The sequence below is a fragment of the Xiphophorus couchianus genome, chromosome 22 (genome assembly GCF_001444195.1).
Source record: "Xiphophorus couchianus chromosome 22, X_couchianus-1.0, whole genome shotgun sequence".
Lineage (NCBI taxonomy): Eukaryota > Metazoa > Chordata > Actinopteri > Cyprinodontiformes > Poeciliidae > Xiphophorus > Xiphophorus couchianus.
In genome coordinates, this window is record NC_040249.1 from 13,610,600 (window position 1) to 13,633,310 (window position 22,711).

Here is a 22,711-nt window from a genome sequence, read left to right on the forward strand (position 1 = left end):
CTACACAAATTGAAAACATTTATTTGGTTGGGGGAAACGACTTGGGCAGAAATAACAGTTTTTAACTAAACCCCCTCTTCCAAAGGTATTTCCATTTAGAACCATTCCTATGAAATACATCTAATGGAAGCAATTTAACATATTCTTAAAGAGGATGACAGTATTGAGGAAGTTTTATTTAAAATCCATAACTTCCTGTTTCTCTGAGGTGTACATATGACATCACAGTGTGTGTAATTTCCCTTTTCCACCTTTTTAAATAGGACAGTTTGCTCTAAGTTTATCTTACCAAAAGATACAGTGAGGAGAGAGCCATGTCTCCATAAGCAGACACGTCTCTGTTGTACAAAGTACAAGGAAAAAAAGTTTGTTTTTCCATCCTATCAACACATTCTACTAAAAATGTTGGAATGAAGACTAGAATGAATCAAAGTTCTGGTTATTATTAATCAAAGGCAGCTCTGAACATCTGGGTTGATTTAAAAGAACTCAGTTTCAGGATTTTTACACTTTTCTGGATATTTGTTCCTTCTTTCTGCAACAGCAACATTCCCTAAACATTTACCGTCCTACAACCTTTAGGTGCAATGTTGCTCCTCTGCACCTGAATCTATTTTCTGAAGTTATAATCAGTGATTTTGTACAACACGATTAGTTGTTGACGTGGTCAATTTACAGGTTTGCATTGTACCAGATTATGTTGCTACAATAAAAAAGAGAATATATTTAAGACTTTTTATGCTCGAAATAAGCAGTGACTCTATTTCACTTATGTATTAGTATTCTATGTTAAAAAATGTAAAGTTGCAACCATAATTTATCCAATCTGCATCCGTCTCACAGGGAACTCTGCTACGAAGGGCCACTCCTCACCCCGGCGAACTGAAAACCATGAAGAAAGCAGCTGAGAACCTCCGCAACGACCTGAACGCTGCCAAAGGCCTGGACTCCAACAAAAACGAGGTCAATAACGCTGCAGACGGAGTCACTACGTCCGTCTGACCTTTACCTCAGAAGTGTTTTTATTTGTATTTTTTTATCCTTCTGTGTCTCGCCATATTGTCCTGCACAACCTTGCAGCCCTGTGTTGTTGCATTTTGTTATTTTTATGTTTTCCCTAGCTTTTCTTTTACCCACAAGTCCCAGTTTGACCTCCCCCTTTGTTTGGTCATGCCACGCAGGAGCCTAAGACCTCCAACTCCAGTCCTGTGGAAAAATAAAACTGTACCTGGGCCGCCGTGCCTTCCTCTTTTTAGCAAAAATCCACGGCAGAGAGATGCTTCTTTTTTGACAGTATATTTTTAAGATGAAATACTTTTTCAAAAGTGATCTTCAAAGAATTTTTAGGTAGTTGCACTATAAACCTCTTAAATGTGTGTTTTTTTTCTTTTTATAAACACTGGGTCTTTCTACATTTTGGGGCAAACAAAAGCAGGAGTGTTTTTGGACATTCTTATCTAAAAATTGTTGTAAATGTCTTGTGAATATTGATACTTTTATACCTTTTGGCAGCTCAGATGTAAATAAATGTATAGCAAGTATCTTCTTAATCGGTTTAAGATTCCCGCTCTCTTTAACTTGGTACATCTTTATATGTTTTGCTTAAATCAAGGTAATGAACAAAACACTAATGTCTTATTTAATCCACTGGGTGATCTTATTTTTGGATGTTTATTAGATTCTTCAAATTGAAATTCAAGTACTGCACATCAAGTTTAAATTGCCATTTGCAGTGTTGTTACGCTGTAAGGATAATGTTCTATTTAAATGTGCTGTACCTTACTGTTTTGCATTGTTTTTTTAATAGATGCCAAAACAGATGTATTTGTACTTTTTAAATTTTGCCTCCTTTTAAGGAGTACTGTGTAGATGATTTATCAGACCTTTGGGAAGGTTAAGGGTTTTTTTTAAGCTTAATGATCACTCTAAAATGTTATGGTTTCTCTCGGATGCACTTCTTATTGTTGCTTTCCTCCTTTTTTTTAAATGGTACTTGATAAACTGGTTGTTAAATCAACTCACAAAGTGAGTCAGAGCAAAACGTTTCAACAGTTTTCTTTTTCCTTTTTCTTTCTAATTATTCTCTGATAAAGCTGCACAGTACAGATCTCAGACTGGCTCTAAACCTTGAGATTTGCTGACTTTTTTTTTAAACCACTGATCAATAAAAATGAGTGCAACACTAAATCCCCGTTTGGTGTTCCTTCAGATTGCTTTTTGCTTCGAGGTGATGTGAGATTGACAGAGCGTAGCAAAATAAATGGCTCGACGGGTTCAAAATGACTCGAAAGACAATTGGCTGCTGAGGAGAATCGAACTGTGTTTTGACGTAACGCATCAGATCCCAGATCTTTTTATTTTTCCTGTTGCGTCCGACTAGCTGAGCGTGATGTAGAGCCAGGGTGCTCAAGTCCAGTCCTTGAGAGCTACAGTCCTGCAACTTTTAGATGCAACCTTATTCCAACAGACCAGGATCAGCTCTGAACAGACCTGGTAACGAGCCATTCATTTGATTCAGGTGTGTTGGAGCAGGGAAGCATCTAAAAGTTGCAGGATGGTAGCTCTGGAGGACTGGAATTGAGCACCCCTGATGTAGAGCATCTCCACCCTGCATGTGCTGCATGTTACTTCTGCTTTTGATGTTGTCTTTTCATATTCCAGGTTTAATCAAATGCATGTAGTTGGAGAGCAATTTTGCAGTTACATTCTGAATCTCACCTTTTCTTTTAACCCTCTGCAAATTAAGCAGATTTTGTGGATAAGGGAGCAGGATCTTAATATAGCTCCTGCTTTTTGTCAAACAGGAGACTTTTTCCCTCCACATATCCACCAACATCTTCTTCTTCAGCAATAGCTGATTTCTTCTGATTATCTATAGGAGATTAAAAATCCTCACAGTGATGCGCCCCCCGGGACCGGCTCTCAAAGCTGGACAGTCCCGGACTTCAGCTGGATGAAGCCCAAAGAGAGGCTGCAGGGGGGACCTCAGATGTTTGCTGTCAAGAATAATGTGTGTGCTCGCTGCTGTGAGCTGGAGAGGAGCAAAGAAAAAGCTGAACCAGCGGAGGAGGTCGGTTTCGGTGAAGTTATTTCACGTTCTGTGTAGATTCTGTTTTAGCTGGAGAAACAGGATTTGCTTTACTTTTTATTCTTACCTTGGGTTGCTCTAGGATGCCTGAGGGTCTTTCAATGACTGGTTCCCTCTGATTTCCTGTAATATGATAAAACACAGTTTGCACACTGCGGAGCAGCATACATTGTGATTAAAAGGAAAAAAAAAAAAAACAGAAGGCTTCCTATCATAATGATGACAAGCCTTTGTAAAATAAAACATAGCAAATTTGAAACAAATGGAAAAATTCTCTTTAAGAAGAAAGAAATATATTAGCTAGAGCAGTGGTTCTCAAACTTTTTTCAGTGATGTACCCCCTTAAAAATATATTTTTAGTCAAGTACCCCCTGACACGGGCAAAACATTTTTGGAATTAAAAAGAGGTACAGTGCTGTAAAATCACTGTCTGATTTATTAAAGCCAAACAACTTATATCAGTGAACCTGACAAATACATCCATATTGCAAACATTGCATGGTTAAACAAAAAAGAAAAACAGAAGACGGTGACCACCAGGAAGGTATAAAACCAGTCAAACCGTTTTATTTTAAAGGATATTGAAACTAAATACTGAATATAAAATTCAGTGCATGAACACACATTTATATTTTATCGAACTTTTTACAAAATAATTTTTCCCAAGACTTATTATGAGGAGCCTACTGATTTTTTCAAGATATTTTGAAAAGCTTCACGTACCCCCTGCAGTACCTCCACGTACCCCCAGGGGTACACGTACCCCCATTTGAGAACCACTGAGCTAGAGGAATCGTTTTCCCAAGGTTTGGACTCAGATTTAAAAATGAACATTTCTAGATCTCCTTAGGTCATTTTGAATACTAAATCTTTTTTAGGCAGTCCAGTCCAAATACTATAATCATTATTAAGATGTAAGAAACATTTCTTGAAGAAAACCGACATTGGAAGTCAGTTGTTGCTTTCTATGAAAGTTTCATGAGATCAGTAATTTCTAGTTGATCTAACAAATCCTGTAGACTGTGATCTCTCAGCAGCTCCAGTTGAAAGTGTGAATTCTCCTCTTTTTTCCTCTTTGAAACTTACTTCTGCTGAAATCAGTCTGTCTATTCTTTTTTTTAATCTGTAACGACTGAAACTTGCTTAGCCTGTTGTAATTTTAATAAATATTCTGTCAACATGTTCTCCTACCTGAGCTCCTGATCTCTGCAGCTCCTCTGGAGTTACCTTGGGTCTAATGGCTGCCTCAATAGTTAACACTGAATCAGCACAGGCATTTCCTAAAATTAATATTTCTGTCACATGAATCCCAATAAAATTCATTAAGGTTTGTAGTTGTAACCAGTCAAAATGTTCTCAAAAATTAGAAAACCTTTGAAAGACCTTCAGAAGTAAGAACTGTTGATCAAGAACACTTCAACCTATTACAAGAATGTATTTGGAAGATATCTAAATGAAACAATAAATTATATGTTTGGAAATGTTTGCATGTTTTTCACCAGCGGACAGTGAACACACTAGTTTTTCTGTTATCACCAGAGCTGTGCAGGTCGCCTGTCCACAAGAGAAGCTGGGCCGTGCCTGTTTTGCCATCAGAGAAGTGAAGCACAAGAGGGCAAGAATTTTTCACATCCCAGAGCTCTTAATGCAGGGTCCGGTCTCCATGGAGACCCTGTCTGCAAGATAAAGACGTCATCAGTCACAGGCTTTCTGAGATCTTCTCCACTGAGCGAGACGAGTCTTCCTGCAGAATCATCCACCACTCAAGTGCCATTAAGAGTAAATTTGCTCTGCATCTTACATAAATGTCAAAACATCCCTCTGGCATTGCCAGAACCACATCGGGAGCGCCTGTCTGTGTATTTATAATCCATTTTCACCTCCTGTTAGTTATACAGAGCTGCTTGTATCATATAATCTAAGGTTTATTAGTGATGAAAGCATTTCTTTCAGTTGCAGATCAAAGTATCTGGCCAAAGTGGTCGTTTGGGGATCAGCATCGCTGGTGGAAAAGGTTCTCTGCCTTATAAAGATCAAGATGAAGTGAGTGGTGGAGTAGAAGAGCAAATATTTTGCCCAATCTGTTGCAATGTAGCTCATCAGTCATTCACTCAGCAGCTTAGTGGCTCTCTGAACGAATGTGATCTGAAGCATCTGCCTCTAGAATCTCAACAGCATTTACAAACTGACAGTACTTTACATTTATTGTTAGCTCAATCTTTATCCAGGCCAATAGGTTTGCTTTTTTTCCCTTCAGGCCATTTTTATTTCCAGAGTAGCTCAAGGAGGGCCATCCGAAAAGGCTGGGATCCATGTTGGAGACAGAGTACTTGAGGTAGAAAACAAACTTTAATTTCTTTTTGCTCTGGGAAAATATTGCATGGACAATCTGCTGTGCTATAAATCTTTGGTTTATCACTTCTCACCAGTGGGGGGCAGCACATGACCAACAGAGGATTCTCAGCTTGGATTTCTCTCAATGGCAATGTGATTGACAAAAAAAGAAATACAGAAAGAATAAATCACCAGACATGTTATTTCCAGTCTTTGGGCTCCCTCTTCCATTCTCTGTTGCAGCAATTTCTAACTTGACCTCTGCCCTTCCAGGTCAACGGCGTCAGCATGCAGGGTGCAACCCACCACGAAGCAGTCGCTGCCCTCAGGAATGCCGGGTGCTGCATTAAGCTGAAGGTGCTCAGAGAAAGGCTGCCGCCCTCAGACAATTACGTCCCGACCGTGCCTCAGGATCCACTGAACCTGGCGGGTCAGCCGGTGTGCCAGATGAGCAAACTGTCCCAGCTGGAGGAGTCAGAAAAATGTTTGCCCAAGAAGATTGAGGCTGTTGTCTGCAATGGGAACAGTGCTGTGGGTGTTTTGACAAAATTTTCAGCATGAGCAGAAAAAAATCTTTTAAAATCTGACATTGTTTTGCAGCTCACAATCCCTACAGATACAGAACAGGAGACTGTTAATATTTTCTCTTTCTTGTACAGCTGGTTCAGTTTTGTTGACACTGCAGACTTTTTTTTATGTGTTTCAGTGTGATTTTGACAGTGATCTGAACAAAACCCTGTCTGAAATCGAAGCAGAGGAATTAAAATTGGACTCACTCAAAGAGATGAATCACATAATGTCCGTAAGTAGATTAATGATTATTTACAATTGGCTATTTATGCTGCCAGTATTTGCACCCCTTGATTTCTTTCACATTTTTCCTCTGGTTACATCCATAGATGTTTTTGACTTTTTTTTAGATATTGTGTTAAACCACTACAAATTGTATAATTTTGAATCTGGATTAAAAAGATTTGTTAAAATCCAAAAGGAATGGTGTGCATTTCTGTTTTGGTCTGGTAATTTGATGTTTTGTTGAATCGTTAGGAATACATCTTTACCAGCTTTGTTCGTTTTAAGAGTTACATTTTTGCCCATTTTTCTTTTCAAAATAGCATAAATTCAGTCAAATCCAACTGAGAGCTTTTATGAACAGGAATTTCAAGTCAAGGACTGAAATTTGACTGGATAATTTTTTTTTCTCCCCCCCAGGGGGTCTTTTGTGGGCTCTAGTGTCACTTATATGAAAGTAGGCTGACAGGAAAGGGGGGAAGACATGCGGCAAATATCGCCGGGTCCGGGAATCGAACCCGCGACGGCCACGTCGAGGACTCAAGGCCACCAAACGTGGGTCGTGCTATCCCCTATGCCACCACACCACGCCCACTGGATAGTTCTAATGCATGCCGCCCAACTCCCAGTATGAGCGCTCTTCACATCACCGAGAAGCTCTCATACTGGGAAAATCAATGTTACATTTAGCACCTGCAGCTCTAAACTGAACAAATTAAAAGTGGTGTCATCATATGGACAGTACAGCTTAAAACAATGTTCATAAGAGATTCTACAAGCAGAATTTTGGTAAGTTTGCAACTTTACAAGACTCTTTGTATTTTTGAATAAAAGATTGAGATGTTAAGTGTTGGGATAACTCTAAAGGCTCCTACATGCTTCATCTGAAGCAGAGCAGTTGTGGGCCGTCCATTTTCTCACACACCTTTCAAGCGTAGATCACCTGGTTTTTACTATACATCTGTTTTCTAACTCGATCCATTTTGGAATAAATTACACGTTTCACATGTTCCGTTGTAAAAACACTTTAACACCATGTTAGCATTTCCTCGCCTTACAATGATGCTCAACTTGTGTTTGTCCATCATGCAAAATATAAAATATACCCTGATGTTTGTGGTTGTAACGTGACACAATGTGGAAAATCTCAAGGGGTAGAAATATGTTGCAAGGCTCTATAGTTAACACATAACCTTCATTTCCCCCTTAAGCATGTAAAAACTAACCCTTAAATACATCACATCCCTGACAACTTGCTTTTTTCCCCCTCACTCTTTTTCTTTTCATCTTGCAGATCCCCCGGATTATACTCACTCACCCCTCTACCTCAGATGAAGATGTTGAGCTCTTGTCACAAATTCCCAGAAGACAGTGGCTTTGTGACTGACAAGCTGACCAATATGGGCACTCTGGATGTTATGATGGTGCTTTTTCCTCATTTGGAGCCCATTTCAGAGCTTTGTGGATGCAGTACAGGGACCACTGGTGGTTCCTTTTTTTTCAGGGATATACATTGAAGCATAGGAGTTTACATTTGCTAATCATGGGCTTGTTAACCATATTAATTTTAGGATTTTAAGTATTTACTTCAGATATTTTAAAACATGTGGACTGATAATACAAGATACAAATTAATAGATTTTAGAAACAAGAATCTGATGCAAAAATGTATATTTATAGCAGATTTTCTCTGATGCAGGTTCAATTATAATACATTCCAATTAATATTTAGATAAATGTTCCTCAACCAACACCCACTATGAAGCCTTTTTTTGTTTCCTGTCACAGTTAAGACTTTTATCCACTACATAAACTTATTGCTACCAGATAAACCCCAAATAGATGCAATAAAGGTTATTTCTATTCTAACTGTGCCCAAATTTCAATGCTCTAGGTGATAAGTTGAGATTATGATAATAAATCTGGACATTGTGCTATTTCTGAATTAACCCCCCATTAATATTGAAACAGAATCTTAGCATAGTACTGCCACCACCAGGCTAGGCAGCTAGCACGTGTAAAAGTATTAGCTTCATTCCACTTGCTATAATTTTTGTCATCTCTGCCAAAAAGCTTAATCTTTGGTCTTATTTGACCAAAATTGTCAAATAACAGAAGGAACGTGTCTATACAATTCAGCTTGTTTGTACAAATTTGATCCTGCGTTTAGGAGGGAATATTGGCAATAAATTTAAATATTTATTTAAAAAATATATTTATTAGTTTGTATGTTGTATCATTATTTAAAAACTTCATAGGATGCACCAAAAGCCTGAAAAAAGCTCCAAGTCCACTTAACACTCATGGTGATTCTTAGCATACTTAAACTTAAGACCAACAGTGTCGCTACTGAGGATTATTGTAAAACCAGTGGAAAGTATTTTCAGTGCCAACCATAATTGCTGCATTTAGAGTTAAATTTAAGTCTTTTGTAAACTGACGAAAACTTTTTTTTAATAGAGCCAATTTGTGAAAGTGAAAACACTTGTTTTGTTTGTCAAAGCCATTAAGCAATGACTGATGTTTGCCATCTCTGTGTCACAGCGCTCTGCAAGATTTAGATACCTCACACTTACATACGTGTTTCTACCCTTGACAGTGTGAAGCCTTTGACTTTTTTTGGTCTGTGCTGAGATGAAATGACTCATTGTTAAACAGATTGCACAGCAGGAAATCTGGTCTCACTGAGGCACTATTTTATGTCTTCACATTAAAGATAAATGATGTCACATGAGAATAAACACAATGCAGAAGAAGATAATAAAACAGCTTTTTATTCACTTCTGAAGACAAGGATATGTAAATTGTAAATGTGGTTTATACTTAACTTTCCTTTATGTTACATATTTTATATTCTCACAGTAATAAAAGCAATTCTTTTTCTTAATAAACTGCAAACATCTGTTCCAGTTGTTGTTTTTGTCTTAAAGAGGCAGCAGAAGGCATTTCCAAAGTGATGTTTAGGCTGAAAACAAGAAAATCACTGCAGATTACTGACTATTATCCACAAGTTCTTGAACTACATATCAACCCCCTGTAGGTTTGCAATTGGTAAGATAAAAATGCTTCTTCCATGTGATGCTGTGCAACAACAGCTTTTGGGTGAAACTCCTCTGAGGACACAGTCTTGTTTGAAAGCTCTTGTATTGTCACAATCTAATTTAGAGTCAATTAATGGAAGGTCAGGCTCTCTCTGGGGAAATGTCTCAGGACGCCTTTCTGTAAGTCAGGGAGATGATTCAAAGGGGAGGAGCACAGCTTTTACGGGAACATTAGTTTTCCATCAGGTGCCCTTATTCAAAATGTAATGCAGTCATGGCAAAGCGAAAGTCCTCCCTCTGCCATTTCTAGTTTTGCATAATAAATAATCTGGTATTCAACCAGAATGTACAATTATCTAGATATATTCCCAAGTGTACAAAATCCCACATCTCAGTTTCCACCATGCCAATGTTATTGATAGTGATATTTCATATTAGTTGTTTAATAAAACCTAATCTAATAGCTAACGTTGAATAAAGTATGTAAGGTTTAATTTAGATAAAATGATCTCCAGATGTTTTTTTCACACCTGCAAAAATATGAATAAGAAATATCCCTAAAGTTACATAAGTACTGAACCTGCTTACTAGAATATAGAATATATTGTTGGTGTTGATGAAATCTTTAAATTTAAAGAAATTAGCCACCTTTTTTGCTCAATGGGATTTTGACTCATTCTGCAGAATTGCAAGAATCAGAACCTCACACACAAACTCCTTAGCTCTCTTGGGTTCTGTGAGCTCCTTCCAGAACTTTTAGTCCTTTTCACTAATTTTCTATAGGACTCGGGTCAGGTGACTGACTGGGTCATAGCAGTCGTATTTTCTATCTTTGAAGGTAATTGAGAGTTTTCTGGGCAGTGTGTTTCTGATAAATGTCTTCCTGAAACATCCATCCTTGTTTCATCTTCATCATCCTGGTTACTTGTGCCAGATTTATATCAGAAATGTCACAGTACATTTGTCCATTCATCCATCCTTCAATTCCATCAGGACTGCCAGTACCCAATGCTTTTTCAGGCTTATCTAAATCTTGCTCAACAAACTTTAAACAAGTTTCAGCAGGCTCAGAAAAGAGCCACAATAAAAACTCTGTGCTGAAAAGTAAACTTCCCCACCGATGCACCAGTTTTTTGATCCAAAAATATTTAGATAAATAAAATATTTTACTACTACAGGTTTAGCGATTTGTTATGTTGAACACATCAAGTAGTCAATTAGTTTTGCTTTTACTCTGCAGTCACAGGCAAATTACATCTTTCCTGAATGAATAAAAGAATTTCCATCAAATTTGTCCACAAATGGAAACTCGAAAAGTAGATTTTACTTTGCAAATAAAATGGGCAAACCTTTAAACATTTCTGAATTTCCACAACATCAGAAAACAATCATCTCTATCAATTAAAAAACAAAACAAAACTACCCTTCACATTTCTATTATTAAAAGGATGAATAAAGTTTTTCACAGGGAACAAAGACCACAACCAAGAATTTTTTATCCAACTTGTTTGGAGGACATTAAAGTTGAAATGGCTTAATTACATATTTAAAATTTTAGTCTATTAACACCGGGGTTACCAGGTGCTGCAGTCCAAATTGTAGTCTCTCCTTTGGCACCAAAACGGAATGAGGAAAATTGGGATGAACATATTGCTATTATAAGAAGCGTATTGCTGTCACTTAAGAATATAAGGTTTTGAGCACCTTCCTGTTGCAACATAGCAATTATACTGTGAAAAAGTGATGATATATTTTATAAACTTAAGAATTAGATTGTGTAAATGTGATAACTTCATCCACCATCATCCAGATGGTGGCGGTACTCTGCATTAAGTGCATGCAAACTAAAGAAGGCATAATGACGAGTTTACAGGAAGTGGTCAAGTTTTACTTCATGCTTGGTGTAAGACACGGAGAGATACTGATATCCCTTTTAAATACATTTTTACAGCACTGTATAAAATGATTATTTCTTATCAATCAGTATTTGAGTATATTGGATAACATAATTTTTCTGTTTTTATTAATTCTGCATTGATCAGATAAACAGGAAGAGGACAACTGTGCTCAAACCAAGGTGCAGTGACTAAGTGACTAAGGAGATATGTCTAAATAAAACTTTAAATTCAACAGAACTGTTTACTGACGGACCCTACATAAGAGAACAGGATTGGCTTAGGTTGAGAGACTACAAAGGAGAGATGTTTTTTGGGAAATATGTGGAAAGTGTAATTGGAAATGACAGAAAAGGCCCTGGGGATCATCTCTTGCACTCTCCTTTTGGCAAACATTTCAAAAAGAGGTATGGTTACACACTTCTCACACCTCTTCAATGCTAGAGAAACTTGAAAGAAGTCTCTGGAGAGATGAGTGGAACCCCTACAGAGTCTTTTTTAACCCCAAAGAGCCTAAATGTGGACTAAGGATGAATGACTGAAAATTAGGAATTATGAAAAGATGGAAATGCAACAAAGACATTTTTGCTATTAATCTTTTTTTGAAGTCAAGCCACAGGCCAGTTAAGGTGACAAGTAAAAGATAAACAAGAAGAGCTTTGACAAATGGGAAGGTATTAACTGCAAGAAGTTTAAAGTGTATGAAATCTGGCTAACTTTAACGTAATATTAATCTACTCTATCGGTGAGTGGAAGTGCTTTTGCTCAAAGGGCCAAAACACAGGCAATCCATGTAACTTGGCTAATAAGGCAACAAAATGACTTTGAGGAAAATCTATAAAGCATAAATGCGCAAAGAGAGAAAGAACTTGGATACAAAGACCCTTTGAAGAATGAAATCAGATCCATAAAAGCTATTAAATAACTTAACAGTAGCCCTTCAACTGAACAAAAAAGAAAACAATAACTCAAAATGTCTATTTAAAAAGATTTTATTGTACTGCTTCTTTCAGAGTGTCTATTTTCTTTTCTTCATCTCTGTAGACGTCAAACTTCAAACTGGAATACTAACATTATTGTGTTGTACTGGTGCAGAAGAGGTTTTTTTAAGCTTCTAATAAAATAACAAAGAATGTCAACAAATGCAGCTTTATAGTTCTAACAAATGATGAGTTGCAACTGTATTTTCACAAGTAAAACCTTTCATGAACACCAAAATTGTTTGTACAGTTATTAATTTGTTTGCAACCAACATATTCATTTTGACGATTCACATTTTTAAGATTTATGAGACTAAACTCAGGTATCTTCAGAGACAACAGAAGGGAAACAAACATCTTATGAATGCTTTGTAACTTCTATCATTGAATAAACAAATACCTAAAACCTACAAACTCGTTTTTAAATGCAATCTTGATGTATGAAGTCCTCTTTCTATCTTTTTGATGCCCCTGTCCACCATCAGTCAGTAGGCCAACAGAGGGATCAGACTTAAAAAACTGGAGTTGTGTTTACCACAGTGGCTTTAGAAAATGAAACAAAATTTTATCTAATCATAGTGGGCATTGACTGTTTTCATGAAAGTTCTTCTCCCCAATTCTTTAAAGTACTTCACAGCAGTGACAGTGAAAGTAGCAGGAAACAAATCGCAACATTTTTTGTTCAAAATGGGAGTTATTCTATTTTTACTGTGGATTGTAAAACATTTTTCAAACCAAAACAATTCTCTTAGATCTTAATCAACTCATGCAACTACCAGTATATCAGGTTCTTAGAAGGTCAGATTTAAACTCCTAAATCCTAAAGATTACATTTCTATCACAACATAAATTTGATGTGAAACTACTTTAAAGATGGTCAGAGAAGCCTGGCAGGATAATCATGGGATGCAGCAGCTTAGTCCCCTTCTGGTAATATATTCTCCAATCAAAGGCACAGAGCTTTACATCTAAATCTGTAAAAAAGCAGCACAGGCATTTAAAATTTTTGCCTGAGCTTTCGATTGCAGATTGGCAGTTTGTGTTTGTTGGCAGAATTTACAAACGGAAAGATGAATAGCAGGGTGTGCATTGATGAATTCAGGGATGATGAAGGAAGTAATTTTGCACAATTCAGGAAATTAAAAGCTTCAGTGTAGAAAGAGAGGAGGGAATTATCAGTCAATAATTCACAGTCTTAATACCTTGAGATGGTAGCAGGTGAGTGTGAGCGGGAGTCACTATAGTGACCAAAATGTAAAGATTATTGACATTAGGAAACACATTTGAGACTAAAGGGCAGGAGCTGGGAAGATGAAAGAAAGAAGATGGTGAGAAGAAAAGAGACACAATGTGGGCTAAAATTGGACCAAAGTAAAAAGATGCTGCATTAGTTTTCAAGAAATTCAGTGTTTTTTTTTGTTCAGCAGGAACATTTGTGAATCAAAGAGACAGAAATAGACAATTAATCTTATGTCAGGCTGAATTCTGCAAACATTAATGACACATTGCAGTGTTTCCATGATGGAGGGTTTTTCTAATTTTCAATGGACATCAATGCTTCTAGAGCTGTGTTTCTGTTACTCACCTGGTAACATTTGTACTCCCCTAGGCTCAAAACATGATGACAACTTTTCACTTGATTCAATATTTGGTTGACTGTTAGTTGTTGATTTTCGACTGTTTTCTAATGAATCTTGTTGTGTCACATTCTTCTGTTTTTATGTGTCTTAGCAAAAACATTTCCTGCCTTGTTTCGTTGATTGTATGTGTTGCATCAAAGCCCTTTCAGAACCACAGAAGTAATACAACCTCCTATCTTTAATCATTAATTAAACCAGCATCACTCTTTGTCTGTATACCAGCATAATCTCTACTCTCTCTTGCATCTTAACATGAAAAACAACCCCCTCTATGCATAAACAGAATACACCAGCACACCAACAAGTAATATCGTGTTGCACTCTTTCTGCCAATGATGTAAAGTGTAAATTAGTGTGCCAGGCACACAGGGCACTGTTACAAGTGGTCCACATAGTGCAGCAGGAATAATTGCAAGAAAACCAAAAAATACAATAAAATAAATTTCCTCAGTATTTGGCAAGATTCCCTTTAGAGTAAAGGCTTCATCCTCGGTAACCTTTCAGTTCATGTCAGTAGAGGACACGTTTCATTGTGGATACTGATAATAACAGTCTTACTTCAGCAGCAGCTAAAATCTTTGACATAAGTTCTTTCACTTTTGTTCTGGGGTCAATCTACACATTTCAAACCAAAACATGCTCTGCTCTGGGACGCAGAACCCTTCTTCCTGAGCCTCTTTCTTCATGTCAAATCAGAAAGCAGTGTTTCGAGTGTGGACTTAAAATAAATCCACATTTGTGCCTCCAATTTACTCAAATGTGTCTGTCTGTCTACCTATCCATAACAAATGATGTTAGCCAGAGAAAATACTAAATTTACAAGGAAACACAAAGAGCAATGGAGGGTCATGTAATCTGATGAGTCCAGATTTATCCTCTTCCAGAGTGATGGGCACATCAGGACAAGAAGAGAGGCAATTAAATTGATATACCCATCATGCATAGTCATTTTGGGCTGCTGTCATTAGTCTGCTCCAAGTTCAGCAACATTATGTGTCTAAAGAATGAGGTCAGCTGGCTGCCTGAATGTACTGAATATATTGTGATTTTTTTCCTTCCCTGATTGCACAGAAAGTAAAAATCCATAACGCATCAATATTTTCTTTCTTGGAGTTTTGGCATGCAGCTTTGAGTCCGTTCCGTGCCAGAGAGAATGGAGCTCAAACAAGAGTTCAGTATGAGTTGGATCAACTAGTAGAGATGCTTTCATCACATCGCCACCTCTGCTCTGTACTTGGCTCCTCTTGCTAGCTAATCCACAAGGTGGCAATTAGCTGACAACTTAGCTCCTTTTCAAGTGTTGTAACAACGCACATCCACCGACTCAATTGCAAACTCATTAAACAGCATCAATTTCAGGTTGCTCTAAAGCCAAGATGTTTGACATATGGAAAACATACTTGGTTTGGATTGGACGGAATGTTCTTGCACTTCTATTATATGACTATTTTTATTACTAGAGCAGTAGAGCCGCTAAGCAGATCATTTTCCTGGCGACTCCAAAAAGGTAATTTACTTCAAACTAAAACTAGGCATGTAAACACAAACAAAAACCTCTGCCAGTTCCCTGACCTGAGGAAAGACACAGATGGCGTCTCGTATAACAGTGACCTACAAAGCTTAGGAGCCAAGCTTGATGCTGCTCTAAGGCCACTACTGCTTTTTACCTCCTGGGGTAGCTCCAGACCTGAACAGAGTCCAGACCCTGGTCATGAGACTGGTTAGGACTCTGGCATTAAACCAAGGTGGACTTAATTACACTGGGTTGACATCTCCCATATTTTACATTTCATACAATCTCAGTCAGTATTATGCACATGGGTTTAAATCAATTCAAATATATTTTTGCTAAACAGAAACTTAAAATGAGAACTTTTTATTCTGAGAACTTGGAATTGGCATATTTTAACATAACTTGATGCTGTAAATGTTTTACAGAGATTATTTGGCAAAACTTGCCCATTTTAATGCAGAAATGAGCTTTTCCCTTCGTGACTTGATCAGGCTGTCTGCTGATTAAACCATTTGATCGGGCTGCTGCACATGCAACACTTCCTCTGTGCGCTGCTGTTAATAAAATATATGCCTTAACCCCAGTCATTAGATTATTCTGCCAACATGCTGTGGCTCTGAAAAGTGTGTGTAATGACCGTTAAAATGCCAGGATTAGTCCTTTTAAAGATTGTCAATAAATATTGTGACATTTATTTTTTACATTACAACTGAAAACTGAACAAATGTTTGAAACCATTGTTGTAAATGTGTCCACACCATTCAGCTTATACTTTGTTGAATTACTGTTTGATCTAAATTTTAGCATCCAGTCTTTAATTTGGAGTCTATTAGAATGCCAGATCTTAACTAGCCAACATTCTGCCTTGAAACATGTCTGAGGTTGAGAGGACAGCTCTTGTTCGCCGCCCTCCTCAGCGCACCCCTATACAGGGTTTCTGTCAAGTTTAGTTCTGGTCTTTGAACAACACAATTTTCTTTCCATGAAGTCGTTATGATGTTGATTTCAAAGCCTTTTTGGACTCTCTGTGATCAGATACAATGAAATCTTTCTTCATCTCCAAGTTTCTATCACAGATCGCTGCGCTGCTCTTGACAGGCGAGCAAAACAGAAGTTTTTCATCTCTTGGGATTCATTAACTAAAAAAACTATTTTTCCTCTTTGTCTGCAGGAAAATGTAATGAACCTCCATCCTAAAATCTAAAAACTAGCTGGATGTTTGAGTTACAGTACAGACCAAAAGTTTGGACACACCTTTTAATTCAATGAGTTTCCTTTATTTAGATTAGATTTATTTATTATAATTAGATTTATTGACTTAAGAGTTACTTAAAAAAAACGTAGAGCGTTATTTTTACACATATTAATAATTATAAGGCTGTTTTTTGGAGTCTAGTTGTTTGATTTTTAATTGGGAAAACATCTTTGACTTTTATAATCAAAGGACATGAGGGATATTTACATATGACAGGAGGAAGCCGGACTTGCAACCTTCTGACAAAAATTTAGCAACAGTCACCTTCATTGTACATCAAAATTTAAATCAAAGTTGCATGAAAACTTGCATTTTTTGTCTCATAGTCTATCTTTACTTTTCCTTTGGGTTTCCTTCCCTGTCTTCCTGTCACTGCAGGTCTGGTTAGATGATAGAGAATACTCTACATAACATGCTTTGTTACTACGTCTTGCCTCAGGTAAATAGTCAGTTTGGGTTCCACTGATCTACACTTCATATGGCTATCTTCTTATTAATATGCAACACCAAAAGTGGCTTAAATGCAAACAGGTGGCAGCACAGGACCATGCTTTAAGTCATTGTAGTTTCCTCTGTGGATAGCCAGGGGGAAAGAGCCAGCAGGAAGAAAAACAGACAAGAGCAGCTGTGACACAAATGAAGACGGTAGTAAAAAGGATTAGAACAGAGGTCTGCTTTCTCTCACTGATAACGGAGATACACGAACAAACAACCAAGCAATAGAATTAGACTCATGCTGCCAGAGAGCTTATTATTGGAAACCACCATATCAGTCACAGCAGACTGCTGAATAGTTTGGATTTGGATCACATCGACGCAAACAGAATATTTGATACTGTTTAAACAGATGTGCAAATACAGAAGTGCCTTTAACACTTCTTCTTTAACAATATTCAAACTTCAGAAATTCTTTAGTCTATATAGGTTTATTTTGTGTGACTTGTTCATTAAGCTGTCATAAGTGTTAATATCACTCACTATTTTCTTAATTTATTTACTGCTAATTTAAAATAATTTCCTAAATAAATTTTTTTTAATAAGGTAGTTGGCTCAATTAAAGGAGAAAGAAAGAGGCTAGTTGTGTATTTTTCTGAAATAAGGTACATCTGTGGTTAGAACAGTTAAAACCTGAGATTTACGTATCATCTGACACTAAATCAGAATGAATGTTTCCTGTTTCAGGTTAGAAATGCTATTAATATTATAATATTGTTACATTAATCCTCTTCTGGGGTCTTTCTGCATGGAGCTTGCATGTTCTCCCTGAGTATGCATGTATCCTCCCTGGCTTCCTCCTTTCTCCTTGATTAATATGCATTCAGGCAATTTTTAAAAGCCTAAATGATGATGTCATGCTTTTTTTTTAAGACACCACAACTTCAAAACACACATTGCAGTGTACAAATGCACTCTGAGAAAAGCATGTTTGTTTTTGGAGACAAGTCATTTGGTTGGATGCAATTGAGATTGAAGTGTTTGTCAAAAATGACCTGCATCACATTTGGAGGGAAGAAGCAAGTGTGGTGTTTTGCTGCAGGCGAGCCAGGTGCACTTGGAGTGAGTTCATAATTAAGTCAGCTCAGGTATTTTCAAATATCACAGAATCACGGCTTCAAAAGACCTTCACTGTGAGGTTCACAAATAGGTCTTTCAGATAACCTCGTAAAAACCGGTGACCTGTTATTAAAAAATATTATCCTTCCAGATGAGACCAAGACTTCATGCATTGAAACCTGCCAGGGGAAACATCCATCTATCAGTTTAATGCTTGTGGAGATTTCATTGTTCACAGTCAAACAGTTCCTCGGCCCTTCGATGCGACTTCAACATGTCTCGTCATCTGTGTGGGGATCTGAGGGAACATGAAAGAGAGTTTGAACACATGTGTTTTCCAAATTAGTTACAAAGAAGCTTCATATACTGCAGTTCATTTTTTTGGAGTGGTCATAGTAAAGCTCTGATCTTATAGAAAATTCATAGACAAAGCTAAAAGGTTTTTGGGACAAGCTGGAAGGACAGCCCAAATGTTTGAAATATATGTAAACTTTGCGATTTTTGAAGACAAACAAACAAAAAGTTCATTATTCTGATGTGTTTTTATAAGTGTTCGCAAATATGTGTTTTCAAATGGGTAGTAAAAAAATCAACTGATGTTATTCATAAAGGAAAATAAATGAGCTACTGTGGAGCTGTCAGTTTGTCCTGGCATGTAGCACATTGTTTCTGCTTCCCAGCATACAGACTGGTGTCTGCAGGCTATTTGTGGATATAAGGCATCTATAAAAGGAAATCTGTTGGACAACACAAGCCGACACTATTGCTCTTTCAGACAGGAGCTGAACAGTGGGCACCTTACGTTGATGGGATGTGAAGATTTGTTTGGGAACCCGAGGCTGTTGCAAAACCCTTTAAATGAAGAAGATCCAGAGCAGAACAGTTGAATAAGAATGTGGGAAAGGTAAGAAGGTTTTAAACTATATAATTTCATAGATGCTCATTTGAAAACATGTAAAGTAACCATCCTCTCGGGTGTTTTCTGTTGAATGATCTCAGCTAACTGCTTTGGTTCTTTGTTGATCTTTGGAAACGTAAGGTCCATAACAGTATTTCACCCTAAAGTCAAATAGAGCTGGAACATGAAACAAGCCAATTAGGTTATTTTACGTTACAACACTGTTCAATGCTACCTTCTCACGTTACCCCCTACTAACCATTACCGCCCCGCAGGCTTACACACATAAACAAATGGACAACATAGTGACAGACACTGTCACTTGATACTTAACTTGGCTTTCCGCCTGGACTGAAGCGGAAAATCACTTCAGATACATTTAGAAAGTCAAAGTTACTCTTATAAATCAATTTAATGTCAGAATTACATTATAAACAAAGTAAAATTATTAGCAAGTACCTAATATTTATACATTTCTATATTATATTTGTTTATTCTATGCCACTTATTATTGCAAAACTACAACTGAAAATTCTACTGACTGAAATATGTACAGTACATATAATTTTTCACTTAGCCAATTCTTGTGTAAGATGCATATTATGATCTCAGTATATGTTTGTAGTCCATTTTTAGCACCCTGTGGGCTCAGTAGCAGCTGTTGGGTGTCTAAATTTACACCCACTTTCCCGTCTGACAGGAGGGGCTGTGAGTTTGTCTGTAATTAAACTCTTTACTTTGCAACACGCCCAACAGTTCATGCATACATCAACCATCTTGATATACACATGTTAAGGTCATTGGAGCACCTCAGTCACATGCCTGAACTTTAATTATGGTAATGATATAAGCATGCATGAACAAATGTGGATGTTAGCAGGAGGACAATGCTAAACGTCTCAAAACCATTACAAAAAAACATCATTAGACAAAAGAAAAACAGCAGGGAAACTTTCAAATTTTTAGTAGCCTTTCTTTCTTTCGTTTCATTAAAGTTCATTTGTCACTTTCTGAAAGGTCATAGTTAATGTGAGTGGCCGTCAAAACCCATACGCAGGGGTGCGGGTTCTCCAGGAAGTGATTTAGTGGCTCTTACGCTGGGCTAGCATGCCAGCAGCAATAACTGGGCACACACACACGGTGATGACACGCAACAGATTGAACCAGGACCAGCTCTAAAATGTGACCTATGAGGACGGTATGATCTCGGCAGCCCTGACAGCGATTAGTTTACAGGAGGGCTTCTCTGGCCAAGCAGGAAACACATGCTCAGTCTGTCACAGGGTAAACTTACTCCACTGAGATGATGACCAAACAAAGGGTTTGCAATGACATAACCATATGAAAGAGGATTGTAAAACAGCATGCAACCATTTTAACTAAAAGTTGCTTTACATTTTTAACTAAAAAAAGATAAACTGTATGTCACTGAAGGTTTCACTGCTCTGATTATTTATGTAAAGAATTTTCTGATTATTTGCGTATTTCTTTTCTAGCTGTCACGGTAATTCAAAAAAAGAGAGTCGCATTTGCGCATGCGGTTGTGACGTCAGCGCGGCAGGTACAAAGAGCCCATTGGTTGAAGTTTATGCTGAGCATCAGAATGGAGGAGGGGTGGTGGGAATAAATGTGGGTCTAGCATGGTTGTTGGTGCCAGACGTGCTGGTCTGAAACTCATGATCTGCAGTGATTTTAATGAGGAAACATATTTTAGCATCACAGGGAATGGTCTAAGAAGCAGATGTGTCAGTGAGCATCTAAAAATACTTTGATGATGTCAAAGGGCAAATGGCCAGAGTGTTTAAAAATGCTAGAAAGCCAATAACATCTTATTACTCTAAAAGCATAGCCAACATTGAAGCAGTTGGGATGCTGCTCCTGTGGGAAAAAAGGGATGTTGAGGCTAAATTTAAAAAGTGAAAATGAAAAAAAAAAAAAATAAATCAATAATTGTATAACATTTCAAAAATACTGTTGGTATCATGGCTGTTTTATTTATTTATTTTTTTTGCCACAAAACCTTTTTAAAGTTTCAGCAAATTTGTCACAGCAAATTTAACCAGTGAATAAGAAATTAATTAAATTTATTCCAATCATAGTGTTGCACAAGGGAATTATGTTAGATTTCAAAGTAATGAATAGTTACTGCAATGATGATTTTTTAATGAGATGGTTTTCAATAATTTATTGAGTGACATTAGGTATAAATAAGTCATATTAGATCTGGTAGATTAAGTCATAGTTGAAAAACAGTTGCAAGATATCAATTAAATTTTTTTTTGTAACTTACACACAAGGCAAATATGGAAAAGCGAATTCCTTTGATTATAATTGACTTCTTATTAATAGACTTCATTGCTTACTTTGCTTCCAGTTTTTTTAATCCCATACAGGCTGAAACTAATTTGTGGCATTTTAAATAGAATAATGTTTCCACACTGCAAAAAGTCCCCTTTCATAAACAAGAAAAAAAAAGTACAAAAATAGGGTATAATTTTCTTAAAATAAGAAAAATTATCTGCCAACAGAACAAGAAAATTTGTCTTGTCAAGATTTTCCAAAACAAGAAAAAATATCTAACCAGTGTGAACCTACAAATATCTTAAAATTACTGTAATTGTAATTAAAACAAGCCAATTTTACTTATACAAGTAAGATATATTATCTTATATTAAGAAAATATTTTCTCAAGTAAAGAAAATGTTACTTGACATTGAATTTCTTGAAACCAGCATAAGGCATTCTGTTACATACTCCTCCCTATAAATTAGATGGGTATAACATAAATTATTAGACAACTACTACTGAACATATAATGTATTTACACATGCAATAGTGTTGTCATAAACCTGACTACAGTACATGTTCATACACTGCAAGTCATAACATCCAAAATGCTTAAACAGGTTTTCATAATATGTCAAGCATATTTATACACATTTCCATTAGACTTTTTTCTAAATCTGTCCTGAATTGTTATGATTCAAGAAATGAACCAAAGCGACTGAGAAACACTAATATTTCTGTTAGTCTTGCCACAAATATGCTGTTTTTATTTTACTTTCTGCTCTGAAGTGACAGAAATGATTCCCAGTTAGTCCACTACTTTTGTCTTTTGTATATATTTGCCTAAGTTCCCCGTCTGTTTAAATTTGGCTTTATTTTTTAATAAAAAGAAAATACATTGCACTATTTCCATTGATTTTGGCTCTGATCTCTGTTTGGGTCAGAGATCCAAACAGATTGCTTTAATACAATTAAAGCAATCAGAGAATATGGACACCTAATCAAATGACAATAGCTACTAATGCACCCTACTCCCTCACCTTAAGAAATCTGTTTGATCTTCTGGAGTCATTTTCTTCAACATTTTCTTTCCTCACATTGGTTCTTGATTCTCTTTTGACACAAACAATCAAGAAAAAGAGACATGTACTTCTGAGCTTTTCTCACCACTCAAAGTGTGAAAGAAAACATTTTACAAAGTTAAAGTCAGATTGTAGAGTTTTTTTTTCACACACTACAGTTATGTTGCTAACAGTATTAATTTGTGAATTGGAAGGAATCCAAAACATGTTATATTCTTCCAATTTGGTTCTAATAAACTGAACTGAGCCAATGTCATGGAAAGTTTTAGTATTGTGGTATATACTCTAAATATATAGTCTAAAGGTAGACTCTCTAAATATAAAAGAGCAACATTTGTCTGTTGTTGTTAGTT

General features: G+C 36.8%; 3 protein-coding genes across 5 annotated transcripts in view; all 3 read left to right on the top strand.

The window, feature by feature from the left end:
- lrrc1 (leucine rich repeat containing 1) overlaps positions 1 to 2,187 on the top strand; it is a 29,605-nt gene extending 27,418 nt beyond the window's left edge. The window contains exon 14 of the mRNA XM_028007191.1: positions 844 to 2,187. Within this exon, the coding sequence (XP_027862992.1) occupies positions 844 to 1,002 (159 nt within the window). The 3' untranslated portion in view covers positions 1,003 to 2,187. The remainder of the gene's footprint in view (positions 1 to 843) is intronic.
- Positions 2,188 to 2,303: 116 nt separating this feature from the next.
- Positions 2,304 to 9,101, top strand: LOC114138118 (E3 ubiquitin-protein ligase PDZRN3-like). 2 transcript variants are annotated; one of them, XM_028007193.1, is made up of 7 exons: positions 2,304 to 3,070; positions 4,628 to 4,867; positions 5,042 to 5,131; positions 5,346 to 5,423; positions 5,696 to 5,953; positions 6,129 to 6,224; positions 7,509 to 9,101. In XM_028007193.1, exons 1-7 carry the CDS (start codon positions 2,954 to 2,956, stop codon positions 7,599 to 7,601), a joined length of 972 nt encoding a protein of 323 aa, XP_027862994.1. In that variant the 5' UTR covers positions 2,304 to 2,953; the 3' UTR covers positions 7,602 to 9,101. The 2 variants fall into 2 exon arrangements, with proteins under 2 accessions (XP_027862994.1, XP_027862993.1); XM_028007192.1 differs by lacking the exon at positions 7,509 to 9,101 and having other exon boundaries at positions 6,129 to 6,935.
- Positions 9,102 to 18,846: 9,745 nt separating this feature from the next.
- The window catches only part of mlip (muscular LMNA-interacting protein), a 33,146-nt gene continuing 29,281 nt past the window's right edge, over positions 18,847 to 22,711 (top strand). For both annotated transcript variants that reach the window (XM_028007579.1, XM_028007580.1), the window contains exon 1: positions 18,847 to 18,996. The gene's annotated coding sequence lies outside the window, so the exon portion shown is untranslated. The remainder of the gene's footprint in view (positions 18,997 to 22,711) is intronic.